Source organism: Dromiciops gliroides, chromosome 1, assembly GCF_019393635.1.
Source record: "Dromiciops gliroides isolate mDroGli1 chromosome 1, mDroGli1.pri, whole genome shotgun sequence".
Classification (NCBI taxonomy): domain Eukaryota; kingdom Metazoa; phylum Chordata; class Mammalia; order Microbiotheria; family Microbiotheriidae; genus Dromiciops; species Dromiciops gliroides.
In genome coordinates, this window is record NC_057861.1 from 561,280,862 (window position 1) to 561,304,121 (window position 23,260).

The 23,260-nt window shown below is 38.1% G+C and overlaps 2 protein-coding genes across 3 annotated transcripts in view; one reads left to right on the forward strand and one right to left on the reverse strand.

Moving 5' to 3' along the window:
* MOB3B (MOB kinase activator 3B) overlaps positions 1-23,260 on the forward strand; it is a 291,776-nt gene that overhangs the window by 25,435 nt on the left and 243,081 nt on the right. Inside the window, exon 2 of one of the 2 annotated variants that reach the window (XM_043979420.1) lies at positions 18,496-18,699. The exons of the other annotated variant lie outside the window; for it this stretch is intronic. The gene's annotated coding sequence lies outside the window, so the exon portion shown is untranslated. The remainder of the gene's footprint in view (positions 1-18,495; positions 18,700-23,260) is intronic. 2 annotated transcript variants of the gene reach the window in all.
* The window catches only part of IFNK (interferon kappa), a 59,097-nt gene that overhangs the window by 17,114 nt on the left and 18,723 nt on the right, over positions 1-23,260 (reverse strand). The window contains 1 exon segment of the mRNA XM_043998942.1: positions 20,182-20,225. Coding sequence (XP_043854877.1) covers positions 20,182-20,225 — 44 coding nt within the window.

Consider the following 23,260-nt stretch of genomic DNA (forward strand, 5'->3'; position numbering starts at 1 on the left):
CAATTTGAATTAGAGAACAATGGAGTCCATACATTTCTTATTTTGGTGTTTGGGGGTAAATTCCTGTTTTAGAATTTCAAGAGTTGTCTTGTGTGTGTTTGTGGTTATGTGTATGTAAAATGATTCAACAAGGCTCTTGGAAAGATTGCTAAAAAAAAATTAACAGGGTAGCTGGAAACACTGACACAGTTAGGGTAGCAGTATGTCAATCACTCAGTATTTATGAAGTCCCTATTATATGCCAGCCACTGAGTTAGATATTGGAGATACAAAGACAAGAAATGAAACCATTTCACCTGTTAAGCAGCTTAGATTCTATGAGGGAGATAACATGTACATATCCAACAATATACAGATTAAATACAAAATAAATGAGATAGTTAAATTCAAAGTCATTGTAGAAAAGGCAATAACAATGGAGATTAGGAAATATTTCATGGAAAAGGTACTTGAGCTGAGTTTTGAAAGAAGGCAAAGATCCTTTTAGGCAGATTTGGGGAGGGAGATATTCCTGTGATGGGGAATGGCCAATGTGAAGTCACAGAGAGAGGAGAAAGTTGTGTGTGAAGAAGAGAGAGAGAGCTAATTTGGTTAGACCAGAAGGTGTGGGAAAGGAAGTTACCTATAATGGGGCTAGAAAGTAAGGTTGTGGCTAATTATGAAAGGATTTAAAAGCTAGGGGAGTTAACATTTTATCCTGGAAATAGTGGAGTGACATGGTCAGAGGTATGCATAAGGAAAATCATTTTGGCAGAAGTGTGGAAGATGGATTGGAGTGGGAAGAGAGCAGTCAGGAAGCCACTGTGGTAATCCAGACAAAAGGTGATGAGATCCTGAAATAAAGTGGTGATTGTGTGAACACACAGACAGGGAGAAGTGAAAACTCCCAAGATTTGGCTATTAGTTGTATATATGCAGTGGGAGAGAGTGAGGAATTGAGGATAACAGTGGTATATTGGGAAGATGGTTGATCTTTCTTTCTTTCTTTCTTTCTTTCTTTCTTTCTTTCTTTCTTTCTTTCTTTCTTTCTTTCTTTCTTTCTTTCTTTCTTTCTTTCTTTCTGACAATGAAGGTTAAGTGACTTGTCCAGGGTCATGCAGCTAGTAAGTGTCAAGTGTCTGAGGTCAGATTTGAACTCAGGTCCTCCTGAATCCAGGGCCAATGTTTTATCCACTGTGCCACCTAGCTGCCCAGATGGTTGACCTTTTAACAAAAAAGAAATAGGGAAGTTCAGAAGAGTGGTGATTTGGGGTATGATAAAATAATGGGATTTAGCAGATACTCAAAGGCCCACCTGGAGATTAATCTAAACTGGTTGAATAAAGTGAGAGTGACTGACTGCTGATTAGCTTTACTTCAAGTTAACTAGATTGTAATCACACCTGGCTAGCCCTTAAGAAGGTATTGTTCTCAGAAGCTAGACTTTGAACTCAACTTGAGAATGCCTTCAAGTCCAACCAATCAGCTTGAAGCAGTGTATAAGGACTGCCTCTGTTCCAGACCTGTAAAAAGCTTGCACAATCAGTTTGCTGGAGAGTTTGTGATTGAAGCAGGCTGGTGGTGGAGGACTTGAGAAAGAACCAGACCAGGCTGGGACTCTAGGCTAGGTAGGCTTTTTCTTAACTTTCTCAACTCCATGTGAATACCTGTATGCTTTAATAAATGTTTAATGCCCAAAGACTTGGTTTTTTTGTTTGTTTTTTCTGTTTGTTTTTTTAGTGAGGCAATTGGGGTTAAGTGACTTGCCCAGGGTCACACAGCTAGTAAGTGTTAAGTGTCTAAGGCCGGATTTGAACTCAGGTACTCCAGACTCCAGGGCCGGTGCTCTATCCACTGCGCCATCTAGCTGCCCCGAATGCCCAAAGACTTGTGCTGAAGCTTCTAATTTAAGACGATCACACAATATAAATTTTAAACATCACAGGGGGAAAGATGATGAATTTTGTCTTGGGCATACCAAGTTTAAGATGTCTCTGGGATATCCAGAGCTCAGGAGAGAGCCTGAGATTTGGATGCATAGATCTGTGAATAATCTATCTAGAGATAGTATCTAAAATAATTGAGAGCTGATGAGGTCATTAGTATCAAATGAGAAAACATGTAAAACTCTATACAAATACTAATTATTCTAATTATTATCATTGAGAGAAACTATATATAGAGAAGGGGATAGGGCCTGGAACCAAGCTTTGGGGTATTCCCACTGTCAGCGAGCATGGTATTTGATAAGTCAGCAGAAGGAGACTATGTGATGGTCAGATGGATCAGAGGACAACTAGGAGAAAGTAGTGTTACAAAAAGAAACAAGAGAAGGTATCCAGGAGGAGAAGGATAGCAAGTTTAAATACAGCATCCTTTTTAGGATGAAGATTGAGAAAAGACTATCAGATTTGGCAGTGAAGAGATCACTGGTAATTTTGGAGAGAGCAGTCTCAATTGAATCATGCTAAATCCTAAAGGGTTGAAGAGTGAGTAAAAGCAAAGAGGAGGCAACAAAGATATATAGCGTTTTCTAGGAGTTTTGCTAGAAAAGTGGAAAGGATGATATTAAACTTAAAGCTAAATATTGTACTGAGAACTCAATTAAACTTCATTTATATGTGAAAATGTCTGTGAGAAGAACACAGATTTTAGAGTCAGAGGACTTGGGTTCAGATTTTAGCTTTGCCATTTATTATCTAGGTGATGTGAGACAAATCTCTTGACCTGTCTGGGCTCCATTTTCTTCATCTATAAAATGAGGAGTTTAGACTTTCTAATGTTACTTCTAGAACAAAAGCCTATGACACTCTCTCTAGTTAAATATAAAAGTTACTATAGCTTTGGACAAACTGTTAGAGAATTAATTTTTTTTCCAGGTTACAGAACTGAAGGGCTAGAGTTTCCAGGAGATAGAAAGCAGAACCATTTGCCATAGCATGACTTTCAGTTGCATGAGGGGCATTTTTGAAATATAAATTATACACACATATCAGTCAAACTTCAAATTTCTGGCACAGAATTGTTACAAAAATTGGAAGTATACTTTTGATGAGAAGAATCCTTCCTTAGGCAGTTGGTGGCACAGCGGGTAAAGTGCCAGACCTGAAGTCAAGAATTATCTTTCTGAGTTCAAATCTGGCCTCAGACACTTTCTAGATGTGTGTCCTTGGTCAAGTAACTCAACCTGGGTTGCCTCAGTTTCCTCATACATAAAATGAACTAGAGAAGGAAATGACAAACCACTCCAGTATTTTATCAAGAAAACTCCAATGGGGTCATGAAGAGTCAAACACTATTGAAAAATGACTTCGTCATCCTTCCTCAGACCATGCATTTTGATTTGAGGTTTGGAAAATAGATATTTATGTATATGGACAAGACCTGCAATTTCATTGCTATAAAGAATCCTCAGGTTGGGAACCTTCCTCCATCGACTTAGGTTGGCAATTTCTTTGTTGCTTTATGGTCTCAGTGAGTTACTTAGAGCAATGAGAAGTAGAATGACCTGCCCAGGTCCACCCAGCCATTATGCTTTAGAGGTGAGACTTAAACATATTGTCTTCTTGGCTTTGAGGCCACTGTACCATGCCCTATCCTATCAGATACTGAACAAACTGTGGTGTTGAAATTGGATTGGTTAGTGGTTGAAAACAATCAGTGGACATGCAGTTAAGTGTCTCATGTTCAGTCATTGTGCACCAGGAATTTAAGTACAAAGAATGAAAAGTTCCTTACTTTCATTGCAGGTGGGGGGTGGGAAGGGGAGACAATATGGATTACATCTGGGCCAAGAATCTGAAATTTACTTCAGCACATATTCAAGTCCAGTGGTCTTTTCACTACACCTACAACTTCAAAGGGATTGTACAGCTTCCTTCATATGACACTGGAGCCATAATGATTAATTTCTGCTGTGACAAAAAGTATCTGTTTGGGGAGTAATTGTGGATTAATTGACATGCCCAATTTGAGAAAAAGCTGCAAGGTATAAAAATAGTATACCCAACTTAATATTGTTACTGGATCCCCAAAACAACAATATTAAACAAATTGATGGCATAGGAAACAGCTTTATGAGGCTTTGACACTTTATGTTGGAGTTTGATTAGAAAGCCTTACTGATGTTATTGACAAATAATGTTGATTAGAGCAATACTTAGACGTTTTATTATGTGTAGGAAATAATGATGGAGAGAGAAGAACAGACTAAATGGCAGGGAGGGGGTTGTAATGTAAAAGAGGTGATCGGTGGATTCTTTTAATTTCTATTTTATCTTTTGCTTCCAGAATAGCAGGGCAATTTTCCCTCACAATTTCTTGGAAGATGATGTCTAAACTCTTTCCTTGATCATGGTTTTTAGGTAGATCAATAATTTTCAGACTGTCTCTCCTGAACCTGCCTTCCAGGTCAGCAGTTTTTCCAAGGAGATATTTCACATTGCCCTCTATTTTTTTATTCATTTGGATTTGCTTTATTGTGTCTTAGTTTCTCATAAAGTCACCAGCTTCCATCTGTTCAATCCTAATTCTTAGGCAATTATTTTCATCAGAGAACTGTACCTCCCTTTCCCTTTGTCCAATTTGACTTTTCAAGCTGTTGACTTTTTTCTCATGTCTTTCCTACATCACCCTCATTTCTCTTTCCATTTTTTCCTCTACCTCTCTAACTTTATCTTCAAAGTCCTTTTTGAGCACCTCTGTGGCCTAAGACCAATTAACATTTTTCTTGGAAGCTTTAGATATAGGGGCCCTGATGTTGACATCTTCCTCTGGGGGTGCACCTCGATCTTCCTTGTCACTGAAGAAACTTTCTATGGCCCTCACCTTTCTCTGTTTGCTCATCTTGCCTTTCTTTTACTTGACTTTTAGCTCCTTAAAGTGGGGCACTGTTTCCAGGTTGCAGTATCCCAAGCTTCAGAAGTCCCAGGTGGTATGATTTAAGGAGGATCAGGTTCTTCACTGGCCTGACCTGTTCCCTGGTCCATAGATGACCCCAGACCAACTTGCTAATCAACCAGCTTTGTGTGTTGTGGTTGTCAGCCCCAGTGAGCCTGTGCCCCTCACCCACCTGGGCCACTGCTACTCAAGACTACCTCCTGGTTCTCAGCAGGGGTGAAAAACCCAAGTTCTGCCTCAGCACTAGCATAGACCCCTGTAGTCTCCCACTGCCCAGGGCTCAGCCCTCTCACCAGACTGTGAGCTTAGTTCCAGACAACACTGGTGCTTCAGCTGATTCAGAGGCTCTGGGGGTCTCCTTCTCTGGTGAGGTCTTCCTAGGACTGGATCTGTGTCAGGGTGACTGTGGGGTTGGGCTCCACTCCTGTCTCAGCACAGCAGCTCCTCCGTCTGACCTTCCAAGCCATTCTTGGTTAGAAGATGATTTTAGCACATTCTTCTGTGGGTTTTGCTGCTCCAAGCATTGTCCTTTGACATTATTTCAGTGTTTTTTTGGAGCTATTGTGTCATGAGTTCAAGAGCTCATTGCCTTTCCTCCACCATCTTGGCTCCACCCTGGAAGTCTCGGTTGTAATGTAAAAGAAAGGACTGACAGAGGTGAATTTCCAGGAATGGTGGCAAAATGAGTTAAAATTTAAAGCCTTTTCAGGTTGGTTAATGGTTTTTTTTTCTCAACAAGACTGATGGTGAATAGAAATGAAGTAAAGACATGTTAGAGTTTTGTCAAGCCACACAGCTACTCATCTTTTTTTTTTTTTTTAAGTGAGGCAATTGATGTTAAGTGACTTGCCCAGGGTCACACAGCTAGTAAGTGTTAAGTGTCTGAGGCCGGATTTCAACTCAGGTACTCCTGATTCCAGGGCCAGTGCTCTATCCACTGTGCCACCTAGCTGCCCCACAGCTACTCATCTTTGACTACTGCTCTTCTCTTTATTCATCAAAATATTTTAAAAAATAAAACAGGAAGTTTTACTAGGTGGTACAGTGGATAAAGCACCTGCCCTGAATTAAGGAGGACCTGAGTTCAAATGTGGCCTCAGATACTTGACACTTACTAGCTGTGTGACCTTGGGCAAGTCACTTAACCCCCATTACCCTGCAAAAAAACCCAAAACAAAACAACCCGAAACAAAAAAACCCCAAACCTTGGATTTAGAGGCAGAAATTGCCCCACCACTTGAGAAGGAGGTCCAGTTTTCTTTGAATTTTCCTTTTTATAGAAATGCCATAAATTACATTGTTTCCTCACAATGCAAGTGATACTTTTATCAAAGTTCTGTTGCTGTGCGGAACTTAGCTATAGCTTGAAACATTGAAGAGTTAATATCAGTTATTTAAGTGTGGCCGCCTCTGGATTTTCTGTCACCTGAGCACTGTGAATCCTTTGTGGGTAATTTTGCAAATGGGTCCTAATTCAAGGAAGCTAGATGTTGCAATTGATAGAACACTAGGAACAAACTTTTGGGTACCTAATGTGTGCTAGACATTGTGCTAAGTACTTTACAAATATCAGTTCCTTTGATCCTCACAATAACCTTTTGAGGTATATGCTATTATAATCCCCATATTACAGTTGAAGAAACTGAATTCAACTGAGGTTATGTGACTGAGAGTCATGCAGCTAGTAATGTCAGAAGCTGGATTTGAACTCATGTCCTGACTTCAGGTCCAGTCCTCTATCTATTGCACCACTTGGCTGCCTCCAATAAGGACCCATCTGTGAAATTACCTAAACTGTGAATGACAGTGCCCACAGAAAACAAAAAAAAAGTATGAGGAAGTAAAACTTTACTTGTTTATTTTACCTTTTTTTTTTTGGTGGGCAATGAGGATTAAGTGACTTGCCCAAGGTCACACAGCTAGTAAGTGTCAAGTGTCTTGAGGCCAAATTTGAACTCAGGTCCTCCTGAATCTAGGGCTGATTCTTTATCCATTGCACCACCTAGCTGCCCTACTTTTACTTGTTTATACAGAAAACTTCTTGCTCTTAAGGAATTCACAGTCTTATGGGGAAGACAGCATATATCAAACTATGTACAAACAAGCTATGTACAGGATGAATTGGAGATGATCTTAGGGAGAAGGCAATAGTATTAAGGGGTATGGGGAAAGGCCTCTTGTAGAAGGTAGGATTTTGTCTGAGACTTGAAGGAAGCCAGTAGGCAGAAATGAGGAGAAAAGCATTCCAGGCTAGGCAACAGCCAGTGAAAATGTCTAGAGTCAGGAGATGTTGTGTCTTGTTTGAGGAGCAGAAAAGCTGTTGGAAGAGTAGCAGTGGACTATGTGTACTTTGGTTGAGTCACATCCTAGTTAAAATCTTTCTTTTTTCTTTTCTTTTTTTTTCAGGGCAATGAGGGTTAAGTGACTTGCCCAGGGTCACACAGCTAGTAAGTGTCAAGTGTCTGAGGCCACATTTGAACTCAGGTACCATCCTAGTTAAATTCAGAGAAGATTACAAGGCCATGCATTTTTCAACCATATCAATTCGTGACCCATATTCTGACAAGGAATAGACAAGTTACAATTTACATCAGTACCCAGAGTACTTACCTCAACAATATCATGGATCCTTGAGGTACCAAATAATTATATAATTTCATTCTATTCTAAGGAGAAGCAAGCAGGCTTGAAATATCATCTATGTTACAAATATTTGCTAGAAAAGTTACCAAGCTTCAAATATGTATTGGTATCTGTTGTACCTCTGTTTAAAAAAATACATTGATTCTCTGTTCCAACTTGTAATGTCAGATCATCTTGTATTATGATTCACCTTGATTTTCAGACACCCAGAGTTGCCCCACTAAATCTAATATGTAGTGAACAATTTAGTAAATATTTAACAATTTAGTAAATATTTAACTAAATCTTAGGAACCCCATGGTCTTGTTAACTGGAACAGAATTTTCTTAAAATGGGACATTCCCAGGGAGCTATAGAAAGGCCATGTTTGAGTTACTAATATTGAGATGTGGTTTTGGATTTCTGAGTGATTGATATGTGAGTAGTGAACCACAGAAAGAAATGTTACTCAGTGTGAAATATTCCTTTTCTGTTTGTTTTTCTTGAGCACATTAGTTCATCCTGCTGAGAATATTATAATTAACATTTAGCCTGTTGTACATCATGATTCTGAACCATTTTTCAGGTATACATCCTTGCTTATTTCATTAAAAAAAGCATGTTGTTTAGTTTTTGAATCATAGGATTAGGAGGAAAGACTCAGATTCTCTTTCCCATCTCTCACTGATAAATCATTTCTTATTTTAGTATCTGGGAATCTGAGCTAAATGGGATCATGTAATCCAACTTCCTCATGGAATCAAAATTAGAAATTTCAAAGTTGAAAAGGACCTCAGAAGTCATATAATACAATTCACTCTCCAGGATCCCCAACAAATAGTCATCCAGTCTACTTAATGGGGAAGGGAAACCCACTTCCTCCTAAGGAATTCAGTCTATTTTCAGTGCAAAAAGCTTAGACCAAATTTATGCATTTTATCACTCATTTTTTCTTCTCTCCCCCTCCTTTCTTTCTTTTTTTTTTTTTAGTGAGGCAATTGGGATTAAGTGACTTGCCCAGGGTCACACAGCTAGTAAGTGTCAAGTGTCTGAGGCCGCATTTGAACTCAGGTCCTCCTGAATCCAGGCCCAGTGCTCTATTCACTGTGCCACCTAGCTGACCCTCCCTCCTTTCTTTTTACTCCAACCCACCATTCCTGAAGTTCTTGATTGGAAAATTAAATATAGATAACTAAATTAAATCGTGTGAATATTTTTTTTCTCAGCGTGATATTAACTGCCCATTCAAATTGTTACCATTTTTTTGCTAAAAGTTGGGGTTTTAAAAATTATGACACATGGTATAAAGGCCTAAGCAAAATAGCCCTATTGATAGATTATAGCCTTGGACTTTCCTTTATAAAGGATTGTTTTCTGATTGCTTCCTTCCATTTCTCCTTTATCTTCATTAGAGTCACCCAAGGTGCATTTGCAACTAGTTCCCCAAGACACAGCCTTCAAAATACCTATTTAATTAAAGGCCTTGAATGGCACAAGAGTTCATAAGACTCTGAAAGCCAATTAAATAATAGTGATCCTTGTACCTCACAATGGGTTAGATGGTAGAGTGGCAAACACTATGATTGGTAGGAAAGGTAGCCCTCCTCCCTCCCAACAAATTAAACACTTAAGACTGTTGTTAACTGTGTGAGGCATAGGCTTTCAACACCATAACCTTTTATCTTTTTGCATACTTTTGGAGTGTGAGAACACCACTGAGTATACATGAATTATATAACTGCTGTTTGAGAAGCTAGCCTGTGTGTAGGGGCCAGGGAAAAGGGGAGAAAGGAGGGTGAATGAATGATGGTTCAGAGAAGGAGATTTGAGTGTTGAAATCTGAATGGTGTTCCCTACCCTATCGGTTTATCCAGGCACCCCACCATTAATATTCATGTTTTCTGTATTCTTCACAGTCTCAAATCAAAACCTTTGTAGATTTGTGGATGTTTCCAAGGCTTAAGGGGGAAAAAAGATTTGTAAAGCCCTTGGTTTAGTTTGAATGTTTAACTTCTTGAGAAAAGAGATCAGCCACTCAGAGATGGGTTTTACACAATTATCTGGGTGGAGGAAAAATAGGAGACCACATCTTCAGAAAAATTTATCTCCACACCTTTTCATTTTTATGCCTGTTTGCTATCTTGCTAACTTTAAATGACTCGAAAGCTGTGTCTACAATAGCAAGAAGGGAAATTGACATTTCTAATAGAGATTGAAAAAATTCAGATTTTTAAAAAATTAAACTACTTAGAATGTTTTGGGCCTCTCCTGCCTAAATACATTTATTTTATGAATGTGCCATTGGTTCTTTGTGACAATTTTCTGACCTGTAAGGCAATGGTAAAAGGAGAGAAGATACCAACAGTAGTTTATATTTATGTAGTGCTTTTCAGAGTGCTATGTGTGTATATGCATGTATGTATATATATGGCATTTATACATGTTTTATGCTTGCACATATACATGTATATATGTGTATACACTCAATTTCATTTTCACAAAAATCCTGAGAGTTATAAATGGTACAAGTGCTATTACCCCCATTTTATAGATGAGGAAACTGAGGTTTTTAAGAGACTAAGAAGCTTACCCACACCTTCAAGTCTAGTAAGTGGCAGCACTAGGATTTGAACTCGGGTCTTTGGAAATCAGTCCTTGCATTGCTTCCAGTATTCCATGGATTCTCTCAGCTATAGAATTGTTTATAGAAAATTTGAGCCATCTTAAAATTCCTGTAAACAAATGCAATTTATTTCAATCATGGAAATAAATCCTTCTTTCTGAAAACCTAATGTGCTGGAGAAATACACATTTCCTTTTGGAGCCCTTGGGGTGAGCAAATAAAATACTTACTAATGATGGGCATAATGAGGCCATGGGACACCAGGAGACTTAATTAATGAATGATTTTAAGATGCTTGCTTAGAAAGACCCACAGAGAAGTGTCTTAAAGGCCCCCAGCCAGAAGAAAGCTTTCCTTCAGAATGGATGTATTCTTTAATTTATGGAAACCTCTGGCTCTGCCTACTCAGTAAAAGCCTGTTCTTACTAAATAATGGCTGAAGATATCCAGGATGATTTAGAATTGATATAAAGAAAAACTTCCAGAGCTGCTTAAGAGTAGAATAGTTTGTTTCCCAACATGGTTGAGAAAAAGGAAAAGAACCTATGTGTTCTCCCCCCATCCCAGGACAATGAGGGTTAAGTGACTTGCCCAGGGTCACATAGCTAGTAAGTGTTAAGTGTCTGAGGCCGGATTTTATCTCAGGTACTCCTTACTCCAGGGCCGGTGCTTTATCCACTGCACCACCTAGCTACCCCCAAGAACCTATATGTTCTAAAATATTTATAACAGCTCTCTTTGTGGTGACAAAGAACTGGAAATTTTTTGAGATGTCTTTGCGATAGAAACCTAGCAGTAATATTGCTATCAAAGGGTATATGCACTTCTATAGTCCTTTGGGCATAGTTCCAAATTGCTCTCCAGAATGGTTGGATCTTTTCACAACTCCACCAACAGTGGATTAGCATCCCAAAGACTGAGATTCTACCTTTCAAGGAGCTTCTTACCAGACATTTCTTTATGTACTCTATAATAAAACATGTAGTAAGACCTGAAAAAAAAGTCCCTTCCATGCAAGGCTATGTTGTTGGTTCAGCCGTTTTTCAGTTGTGTTTGATTCTTGCTAATCCCATTTGGGGTCACTTCTTTTAGGTTCAGCTAGGTTTCTTTTGACTAATTTTGTGGTTGGGTTTAACCAGGTGAACCAATATGATCAGTGTATTGAGAGATATTTCATCAGCAAACCATTTGAAATCCAGTGTAGATAATTTTCTCTCTGTTGGTAGTTGGGGGAAAAAAAAAAGATCAGGAAAAAAGATGAGCCAGGCACGGAGCAGCTAAGTACTGGATACTAAGTAGTGGGTACTCTTCTGGGCTTTGAGTCAGGGAAACCCAAGTTCAAATATGGCCCCAGGCACTTACTATGTGACCCCAGGCAAATCATGTAATCTCTGTTTCCTTGTCTCTAAAGGGGAGATAATAATAGCACCTTTGGGAGGTTCACATGAGATAAATATGTCAAACACTTTGGAAAACCTTAGAGCACTATATGAATACTAGTTATTCTTTTTAAATAATGAGAGCAAAGAGTTACCAATGGACAGTCGGCATGCCCCATAGGCAAAGTCACAGGAACATGAGGAAGACCACCAGCCTCTTGGGTACCCCACGATGACAGTTTTATGGAAGTCATGGATGAGAATTGCATGGGCATGCATGAATGAATTGTGATCTGCATTGTTGTACACAGTATCCATGAGGGTGAAATGTCAGATTCATTGGACAATTGATTTAAGCACTTAGAAGGTAAGGTTAAAATTACTTTTGAGAAGCTTTGCAATGAAAGCACCATCAGATACCAAAATTTGAAATTTGTAGTTAAAGGTTCACCTTTCCCAGACTTCTCTTATCATGCCACATATTTAACTTTACTTTTCATTTCCTTTTGCTTATCAATTCACAGGCTCTTATTTTATGTTGGCTGACTTTGTAAACCAGTTGTTTATGCCTTCTTTCCCCCAATAGATTTGAAACTTTAGAGGACAAGAGTCATATGTCTTACTTCATTTGTATACCTTAGGATAGCATTTCCCAAACTGTTTCATTGAATCGTGAGCTTCTACAGAATGTAAATAATGGTTCTCAGAGAAAATATTAAATATGAAATTATGGTTTTTTTCAAAAGGACTTATGTGGGGCAATATTTTAGTATGAAAAATGTTTGATTTCCTCTTACTCCAAAATTCTCTTACCTCTCCCCATTTTATCCTAGGGTTATTCCAAATGTCCATTTCTCTTACCCCCACTGCTTTTGTGGATTTTTGCAACATGTTTCAAGTCTCCAAAGTGATCTATGACACAATTAATATGGGGAATTTTGACTAGAATATTTTATATGGTTATAGTGTAGAACCTGGAATAGACTCCCTCCTTCTCTATACCTCATAGAATCTGTTCCTCCCCTCAGGATGGAGCCAAAGTTTTATCTTCTATATGAAGCTTTTCCTGATTTTCCCCAATTGCTAGCACCCTTCCTCTCCAAATAAGCTTTTCTTTAACTATGTTGTATTTATTCTCTTTATATTTATTCTGCAGAGATATTATACTCCTTTTTTTCCTCTCTATTGGAATTCAATCTACTTGGGAGTAAGGATTGTTTTGGTATTTCCAATGTCTAGCATAATGCCCAGCACATAGTAGGTACTTAAAAGATACTTGTTAATTGACTATGCATGAAGTAGATACTTAAATAAATACTTATTTAACAATTTAGACTTTTCAAATGAATACTCCAACAGATTTTAAATTAAAATTTTTTTCTCTGTTCTGAGGATGAATCCAATTGGCCGAATTCTTTCTCCTGCATTGCATTTTCCTTTCTGCAATTTTTGGGTTAGGTACCTCATGTATAAATTGAAAGAGTTACTTTTAATTAAAAAAAAAAATTTGAGGCATTTGAAGTTAAGTGACTTGCCCAGGGTCACACAGCTAGTAAATATCAAATGTCTGAGGTCAGATTTGAACTCAGGTCTTCCTGATTCAAGGGCCAGCGCTCTATCCACTGTGTCATCTAGCTGCCCCTTAAAGAGTTACTTTAGAAAAAAAAAAAGTAGAGCATGGTGGACTTATTTTGTTTTTGCTATTTTGCTATTATGATAATGGGTGATAGTCTTCAGGGAAGAGTTTCCCCCCCTCCAATACAGTCTAGCAAGCATTTATTAAGTGCCTACTCTGTGCATGTTACTCTGATGGCTTCTGCAAACCAAACCACCACATGTTCTGGTCTCCTTCATTAAATTGTATACTATTTTTTTTTTTTTTTTGGTGAGGCGGTCGTGGTTAAGTGACTTGCCCAGGGTCACACAGCTAGTAAGTATTAAGTGTCTGAGGCCGGATTTGAACTCAGGTCCTCCTGACTCCAGGGCCAGCGCTCTATCTACTGTGCCACCTAGCTGCCTCTCCTTCATTAAATTTTAACTTCCTTGAGGGCAGGGATCTTGTTTCCCTCAAGGATATTAATTTTTATTTAATGGTGGAGACTGGTGTATATGGTGGCCAAAGAGGGGCAATTTGATTTGTAAAGTTACAAGGATGATGAAGGGAGTCATAGGGGAATAAGTTGGCTGGTCGTACGCTTTCCAGTTTCAGTGACAGTATTGTTTTAATTGGGGTTCCAGAACTAGAAAGGAAGAGGGGTATACATGGACAGAAGATAATATGGAGTTGCAATGTGGCTGGCGAGAAGATTGCAGGGGAATAAATGGAAGTATTCCTGGAGTGGACATGTTCTAATGGATCAGGACCTTGGGTCATTGGGACAGGAATTCTGGAGATAAAAATGTTAAAAATCTTCTACATCATGATCTCTGGTCACAGTGTGGCTGACAGGATCATGGGACTAGTAAATTTGGATTGAAATTGAAGAGACAGTAGACATCAAGGAGATGGGAGATAATTCCAGGTATAGGGAACAATGTAGCCAGTGGAATAGAAATGTGAAAGTACAAGGTGTGTAGTGAGAAGGGAGTATGATAGAGTGAAAAATACTGGATTTGGATTCATCAAGGTTATAGACAGAGCTTAAAGGAACCTCAGAGGCCATTCTCTAAGCCTTCAAAAATTAATAAAGTTTCATAAATATACACTTTCATGAAATAGACAGTGCTCATCTATGTTTAGAATCAAGGGAATTTTTTTTTTAAATTTAGAAGTGTTTTTGTTCATTAGAAATATAGAGGGGGGCAGGTAGGTGGCACGGTGGATGGAGCACCGGCCCTGAATTCAGGAGGACCTGAGTTCAAATCTGGCCTCAGACATTTCACACTTACTAGCTGTGTGACCCTGGGCAAGTCACTTAACCCCCATTACCCCGCAAAACAAAACAAAACAAAAACAAAAACAAAAAGAAATATAGAAAGTTTGTTTTATGCAGGTACCTAAGTATGTCATGAAAAACATATTGACAGATAACTGAGAAGTGTGTGGATATTTGACTGTATGTACAGCCAAAGAATTGTATTTATTTCTTAAAGGGCAACCTTTCTTCCATATTCAGCCATAAAGGACATAATTAGGATTAGGATTCACAAAACTTGAATTAGGATTGTTACTACAAACTTGAAATTCTGAAATTTCACTGTTATTTTGTGAATTATTATTGTGAAATTTGACAATTTAAAGTTATGGATATAATTTCCTAGCTAAGTGCTTTCAAGAAAGACACAATGTTAAACGATACATTTCCCCCCCATCATGTTTAATTCCGAAATTCTAATGATCCGGGGCAATAATTAAGGGATAGTAGAAGTTCAGAAAAGAAATTGGAAAAGCAAAGATATATTGACAGTTATGGTGGGGTTCATTGGGTGTATTTAAAGATTTAGAAATAGGGAGAGTATTAGATGGAAAGAACATAAAGTAGCTTTGTATGAAAAAGTCAACCAATAGACCCCTAAATTAAATCGTTCCATGGGGGAAATGAAAAAAGATCCCACATTCTTTTGTTTTTATCCTAAACATTCTTAATGACTGCCTGTTATGACAGTAATATGTGAATCAAAAGAGATTATGTGAATTTTAGGCTGCATTTAATAGGATGCCATTCTATAGTAATCAGGCTGGAGTACTGTGTCTAGACCTTGTGCTACATTTTCAAATATGATAAGCTGGAGAGCATCTAGAGAAGGACCTTTGGGATGCTGATGAGACTTGAAGCCTCGTCTTGTGAAGAATGAAATTATCATTAAGATATGCTAAGAATTTATTAGCTTTTTTCTTCTGGCAGAGGGAGTACCTTAGTAGATGTAGATCACTGAAGTTCTCACTCATTACTATATTATGCCTTGGTGCCAGACTTGGGATTTTTTTCCCCTAAGTCCTTGTCTCTTCACTCCTTCTGCCCAGATGTTCTGTATACTCACAATAGTAATGCTTATTGATCTAGACCAAAATACTCTTCATAATGCTTCCCTGTTCAAGTTCCTGGATTTTCATGTATATTCATATCTTTGTTTTAAAAGAATAAATTTTTATTGATACCTTTTGTTTTTTACATCACCCACATTTCCCAATGTATTTCTTTTCTCTACCCCTTCCAAGAGGCATCTTTTGGTTGTTTTTTTTTTTTGTTTTTTTTTAGGGCAATGAGGGTTAAGTGACTTGCCCAGGGTCACACAGCTAGTAAGTGTTAAGTGTCTGAGGCCAGATTTGAACTCAGGTACTCCTGAATCCAGGGCCGGTGCTTTATCCACTGTGCCACCTAGCTGCCCCAAGAGGCATCCTTTGTAATAAAGAATTTTTCAAAAGAGAAGAATCAAAAAAGTAGTTCTGCAAAGTAACCAACATATCAAAAGTTTGACATTACACTGAGTGTTCTACAGTCATGGGAGACACCTATGGTCCCTCACCTCTGCCAAAAGGTAGTAGGTATGTCTTCTCATATCTCTTCTGTGGGTACTGTATGCCTGCTTAACATACAATGCTACTCTCTCCCTCATTCATTAATTTAGCTTGATCCTAATGAATAAAGTATACCCAGCTGGAGTCATATTCCAGTCCTTAGACTTCTCTGACTGTCTCAGTAATACTGTAAGGTCGAATTGCCTCTTTGCATTAGAATCTCTTGTTCATATTGTTTATTCCTCATACTTTATACATGTGTGTATAGTTTGGGCATAGTTGGTTTATTGTTGTCACCAATCTTGGATTTTATCTCCTGTGAATTACTGAGCTTCTCTGTTGTTATTTTTTCTGTAGTGTAGATGCTGCTCTATTCAGGATCATTATCATTCCATGTTTTGATGTTAAATCATCTCTCCTGTGCTTTGTGGCCATTCACAGGAGATATGTGTGGTCTCACAGTCTGGATTGAGGTGAATATGTGTCTGCCATACAGATGAAGAATGAGTCAGTAGAGTCAATCTGGCAGTCCTAACAAGCATATTCTTGCCTTTGGTCCACCAAAGGGGCAAAATGTTTAAAATATTTGCATAGTATGAAGGTAGCATTCATCTGTACCACATGTAGGTGCTGAGGTGAAATTCAATTCAAATCACCAATTCTGAAAGCACTTATTAAATGACTTCGATGTGTCTGGAACATTTTAAACATTGTAAATTCATCCAAGAGGCTCATCAAGAGAAATAACAATCAGTCATACGGTTCTCTGTTGATCTTGTGTGTGTGTGTGTGTGTGTGTGTGTGTGTGTGTGTGTGTGTGTGTGTGTGTGAGAAAAATATGTGTTAGAGACACACACAGAGGGACTGGATGGGGGGAATGATGGATGGGGAGAGGGAGACTGTATTTTAGAATCTAACCCCAATAAAATTAAATATTCTTTTCAGCCCAGCACACACCCAACCATGCTCACTTTGGAAGCTAGGCTAGGCCTTAGAGTGTCCTTATTTATATAACGTACATGTTAAAAGGAAAAGGGGAGAGAAGAGGCCTTATCCTATGTCCTAAACAGCCAGCCTGTCAACAAAAGGATTCAGAGAATTGGGCTCAGTGAATGCATTCAAGGAAAGTGCTTTCGAATGATAAGGATTGGGATTCTCCTCCCCCTTCCCCTCCCCCATACAAAATGGGCTGTAACCAAGTCATACTTTTGCCTCAGATTTGGCTTACTGCTTTTAAAAATTGGATCCTTGGATTAGCATCAGCAACTGTGATAAGGTCTAAGATCCATAGGAGCCTTTGCTGAGGCACCTGCTGCTTTCAAAACTACCCATGAGTGAGGGGACCCTACACAAAAGGCTTCTGTTGGTATTTCTGTGCATGTCTCGGAAGAGCTTAAATAACAAGGGAATAAAGACACAAGTGAAAGAAGAAGCAAGAACCAGTAAAACTAATAGAGACTCTTGTTGAAAAGAGGGTATTCAAAGAGGGAAGAAGGGGACAAAACGTGCAGGAATGAAAGAGTATAGGAAAGTAGAAAAAGTTGAGCCGGAAAGCGAATTAGATTTGGACTCAAGGATGTGAATTCAGATGTAGGTTCTGATATTACTCGTTACCTGTATAACTTTCGGTAAGTCCTCCAAATTCTTTAGGCTTCATATGCAGAATGAGGGGGATTAGACTACTAGGTTTATTCTGGCTTTAGGATCTTAAGTAAAGAGAGTAGGAGACCTGATGATAGTCCCAGGTTTTTGTTATTTTTTAAAAATTGGGGCCTAAATCTATAATAGGAACAATATTTATCAGAAATCCCAGCAGACATTGTCATTAGATCTTTCAAGTCTCTAGCCTCTATTAGAATTCCCAATAGGAACAATATTTATCAGAAAACCCAGCGGACGTTGTCATTAGATCTTTCAAGTTTCTAGCCTCTGTGAGAATTCCTGCTCTTTATAAAGTGAGCACAATGAGCTATTGGCTCACTGCTGGTGAGAGTTACATCATAGTTCCTTACTTTGTCTTGGCAAAAGACTATTGGAGATATCTCAGCTTGAGACTATTACTGCAGATGAATTTTATTTTTTAAATAAATTTTTATTGATATATTTTGGTTTTCCATCCCCAGACTTTACCCTATCATTCCTTTTTCTATCCCCTCCCCGAGAGCTACCTGATATAACAAATAATCTTTTTTTAAAGAAAAACGGGCAAGTGGGGGAAAATAATCAGTAAATCTGGTCAGCAGTACATTAAAAAAGTCTGGAAATATATGCAATGTTTCACATTCATGAGCCACTCACCTCTTCAAATGAATGAGATCAGAGTGTCTTCTTATTTATTTTCTTTGGGGCCATAGTTGTTCTTTCTCATTTTGTAACTTAAAAAAATTTTTTTTTTAAAGATTATAGGTCTCCCCATCTCACTCAGGCTGGAAGTGTAGGGGCTCTCCATGGTCGAGACACCACTTCTGATCAGTACTTTGTGACTTGTTTTGACCTGCTTTATTTCTGATCTGGGCCACTTTTCCTTTTCTTAGGTAACCTGCTCCTGAGGCTCACCATAATTCAATCAGTCCATAAACATTTATTAAGCACCTGCTATGTACCAGGGACTATATAAAGCACTGGAGTTATAAAGAAAATCAAAAGAGGAGCTCATAGTCTAATGAACTTAATGTAAACATTTGATTGGCTGAAAGTGATCTCCCAGCCTCAGTCTCCCCAATAAGCAGGGATTACAGGTAGGTGCCACCACACTTAATGTAGCATTTACTTCTGATTTCAGTTGTTCTTTCCATTTACATTGTTGTAGTCATTGTCTATATTGTTTTCTTGGTTCCACTTAATTTATTATGCATTTCTTCATCGATCTTTCCATGCTTCTCTGGGTTGATCATAGTTCTTATTTCTTATATTCATATACCACAATTTGCTTATGTATTTAAGACCCATTTAATGGTCCTCTATTTTGTTTCTACTTCTTTACTATTACAAAAATGCTGCTATGAATAATTTGGGGGTGTATGAGGGATTTTATCTCATCATGACCTTTTGGGGGCATATACTTGGTAGTAGAATTTAAAAGGATGGCCATTTTAGTCACTTTATTTGCATGATTGCAAATTGCTTTCCAAAATGGTTGTACTTACTCACAGTTCACCAACAGTGCTCTAATAAATGTGTCTGTCTTCCCATAACTTCTCTAACATCTGCAGATGAATTTTAAACATTGTTCATGGTTATTGGATGGAGCTGGACTTCCTTGTCTTGAAGGTGATTAGGGTTGTTTGAGGCACTTCTTCAGAAATCTCAGGTTCAAGATTTCCCATTCCCTTTCAACTGATTGGGATTTGATGGAGTCTCTTAGGGACATGATTGGTTTGGGTAGAGATCTATTTAAATAGAAATGGATGTTGTGCTGTTAAATGATCAATGATGTGGATGATATATGTGTAGTTTAGTACTGAAGTCTAGTTGGAGAAACTGTATGACTGTTGCAGGATTGACCCATAAGTTTATTATGCACAACTTTCGTTGTGCAGTGAATATGAACTGATTGTGCTTTTAAATCAAGGTAAGGTAAGAATAAGGTTATTTCCTCTGTTACCAATTTAATTGTTTTCCATTCTGCTTAATGAAAAAATGTTCCAGAGCATTCTTCCACCTTCCTTCTTTTATTTCAGTTATTTATTCATTCATTCATCTATTATCATCTATTGATTTATTTATTCATCTATTCATTCATTCATTTATTCATTCATCAATCCATTCATTTATTTTGCTCTATTTTTTACTTCTTCTTTCTTAAATCCCAGTGGTTGATGGATGATGGTAGCATAGTTAGGACTGGTAGTAGTAATTATGTGGGTAGGAGAATATACTAGTTCCCTTTCTGTTTCTAATTTGAACCTTAAGGAGTCATCTGATTCTTCCTATCCTCCTGTCGTTGATAACTTGTACAACTTGTTTGAAGACTGTGATGTGTGGATTTTTAAGTATTATAACCAAAGCCTTGGCAAACCTGCCTTACATCTAGGAAATAGCCATCAAGTTATATTATTTAAAAATAAACAAATTTTATTGATGCCTTTCATTTTGAAATCAGAATCATACTGTACATGCGCCCCCTGAGAATAGAACCCAACTTTGAAAAACAGTTTAAAAAATTAGAAAAGAAGGAAAAGGAAAAACAGTAAAACAAAAACAATAAGTACTGAACTCACCTGACCATATATGCAACATTCTGATCTTGTAGTACCCCGTTCCCCTATTAAGAAGAGGGATTTTTTGTTATTTCTTTTCTCAGATGGATTCAATTCAATTATAGAGAGTTCTACTTTCCTTTAGTAGCCTTTTCATTTTCATTCTTTTTGTTTTGTTTTTGTTTGTTTGTTTTGCAGGGCATTGAAGGTTAAGTGACTTGCCTAGGGTCACACAGCTAGTAAGTGTCAAGTGTCTTGAGACTGGATTTGAACTCAGGTCCTCCTGAATCCAGGGCAAGTGCTTTATCCACTGTACCACCTAGCTGCACCCTTCATCTTCATTCTTTTGGTTTTACTTATTTTAGTCTGTATCAGTTCATGTATTTATTTCCCTGTGGGTCTCTGAATTCTTCATGTTCATACTGCATAATATCGCATTACATTCATAGACTGTAATTTGTTCAACTATTTCTGAATCAGTTGGCACATACTTTGTTTCCAGTCTTTTGCTATCTCCAAAAGCCCAGATCCCAAATTAATTAGTGGGGTCAGATAGAGGAAGGAAATAACCTATGCCTGTTAACTGAAGGGCATTGATTCCAAACTTCAGGTCAACACTCAAACTGGGATCACCAGGGGTTGACAGTATTAATCTTGAAGCATCCTCTGTAAAGAATCAAAGTGTGATCTGGGCACGCTTGGCCAAGATACTTTTTGGGCAGTGTATAGGGGCAGGATTCAAAGCCATGTTTTTCAGAAGCCTTTCTGCTTACCCTATACCTCTAATACCTATTGGGAGGTAATCCTGCATCTCGATCTGGGCAAATATTGTGGTGGCTGATAATGGCCAGGTAAGAACTCATTACAGCTAGCACTAAATAGTGATGCTGGGGCAGCTAGGTGGCACAGTGGATAGAGAACTAGCCCTGGAGTCAGGAGTACCTGAGTTCAAATCTGGCCTCAGACACTTAACACTTACTAGCTGTGTGACCCTGGGCAAGTCACTTAACCCCAATTGCCTCACTAAGAAACAAAACAAAAAACAAAACAAAATAGTGATGCTAGTGCCATGGAATTCTTTTTAAGTTTTTGTGATTATAAAGCCTAGACTTCCACAAGCAGAAAGAATATAGTACTGTCCTGTAGCTCCCCATAAAATTATTTTTAAAATACTGACATCATGGTAAAATTGTTGGATGCCATGGCAACCTGGCTTTGTGGATTTGTCAAGCCCTGTGATAGTCTCATATACAAAAGCAAACCATTCCATCAGTAATTAGAAGGTTCCATTTATAGTTTGTTTCATATATTACACATGAAGACCCATAGCCTGTACATTATAATTATTTCAAAAATACATAGGAACACACAAACACTAACAAGTATTTAAAATATGTAAATATGCATATATGCATGTATACAACTATTTCGGAAAATGATTGGACTGTGAATTAGAGAACTGAAGCAAATATAAATTTTTTAATTTTCTATTTTGCTAATGGAGACCTGGGCAAAGTACCAAGTGTTAAGCTACTTCATTTGGTTATTAAAAGTATCAAATGGTATTTTTCTTTGAAGTAGAAATATATGAATTTTTAAGATAATAAAATGCTTTCAAAAATTTTTCTTGGCAAATATATCTCAGTTTATGATGCACCTAATGGAAACCTATGTTTAAATGTGTGTATGCATGACAATGATGTTACTTTTAGAAATAGACTTATATATAGTACTAAATGATATTTTTCATACACAAAAATGTGGCACTGAATGAAATTTCTTATTTCTCGATACAGAGCTGGAAGTTATTAAGTTATTATCAGGGGTTATTAAGTATGGACCCCCTTATTTATAGATGAGGGAACTGAGGCCCAGAAGATTTAAGTGACTTGTATAAGGTCATACAGGACCTGAATATACCATAGTGCCTCTCAGGGATTGTTGGTCTTTTTTTATAGAGTTCTCTCTCTCTCTCTCTCTCTCTCTCTCTCTCTCTCTCTCTCTCTCTCTCTGTCTCTGTCTCTGTCTCTGTCTCTCTCTGTCTCTGTCTCTCTCTGGTGAGGCGATTGGGGTTAAGTGACTTGCCCAAGGTTACACAGCTAGTAAGTGTTAAGTGTCTGAGGTCGGATTTGAACTCAAGTCCTCCTGACTCCAGGGCTGGTGCTCTATCCACTGCGCCACCTAGCTGCCCCTGAATTTTCTCTTAATATAAGTAATTACTCTTTTCTAATACTATTAATGTATAGTATGGGATCTAAGGCTGAGTTTGTGTCCCAGTCTTTTTCATTTTCTGGTGTACTTGAACAGTATTTGTCTTGTAACAAAAGCCTTGGGGAGTGAGAGTTGGGGGAGCATGTGTTAAGAAAGAATGTACCAGGGACAGCTAGGTGGTGCAGTGGATAGAGCACCAGCCCTGGATTCAGGAGGACCTGAGTTCAAATTCGGCCTCAGATATTTGACACTTACTAGCTGTATGACCCTGGGCAAGTCACTTAACCCTCATTGCCCCGAAAAGAAAAAAAAAGAAAAAATGTACCATCCAGGATATTGAAGAGGAAAAGGACAATGAGAAAGATGCATATTCTGTCTTATTACCAATAATGGTGACTTAGCTATCAATGGGCTGAGATTCAAGTGCCACAGATCCTAATTACTCTTTTTTTTTTAAATCATTTTTTTGATATCCTAATTACTCTTGAGGCTCTCCTAAGGACTCTTATTCATGATGGCTAGATTATGGATTGACCTGAGTGGAAAGCATATAAGGAGGTGAGGTTGGACCAGAAACCTATCTATAGTGGAAGCTGCCCCAGAATCGAGATAAACCTAATTTTTCACATCGCAGTGGGAGGTCTCTATGTTATATAATGCAATAGAATTGTCTGAACATACTAGTTAGCATCCATTATGCTGTCATCTTGTCTTTAAGGAAATTTTTATTTTGAAATGCCTACAGATATTTAGCCATCCACTTACAGTCCTTAAGAACCTGCAAGAATACAGTTTAGGAGTCAGGAGGTCTGGATTATCCATTCTGTTTTGCCAGTAGCTTGACATGGGCCTCTTGATTTAGTCACTTTATTGACCTTATCCCCTTCAT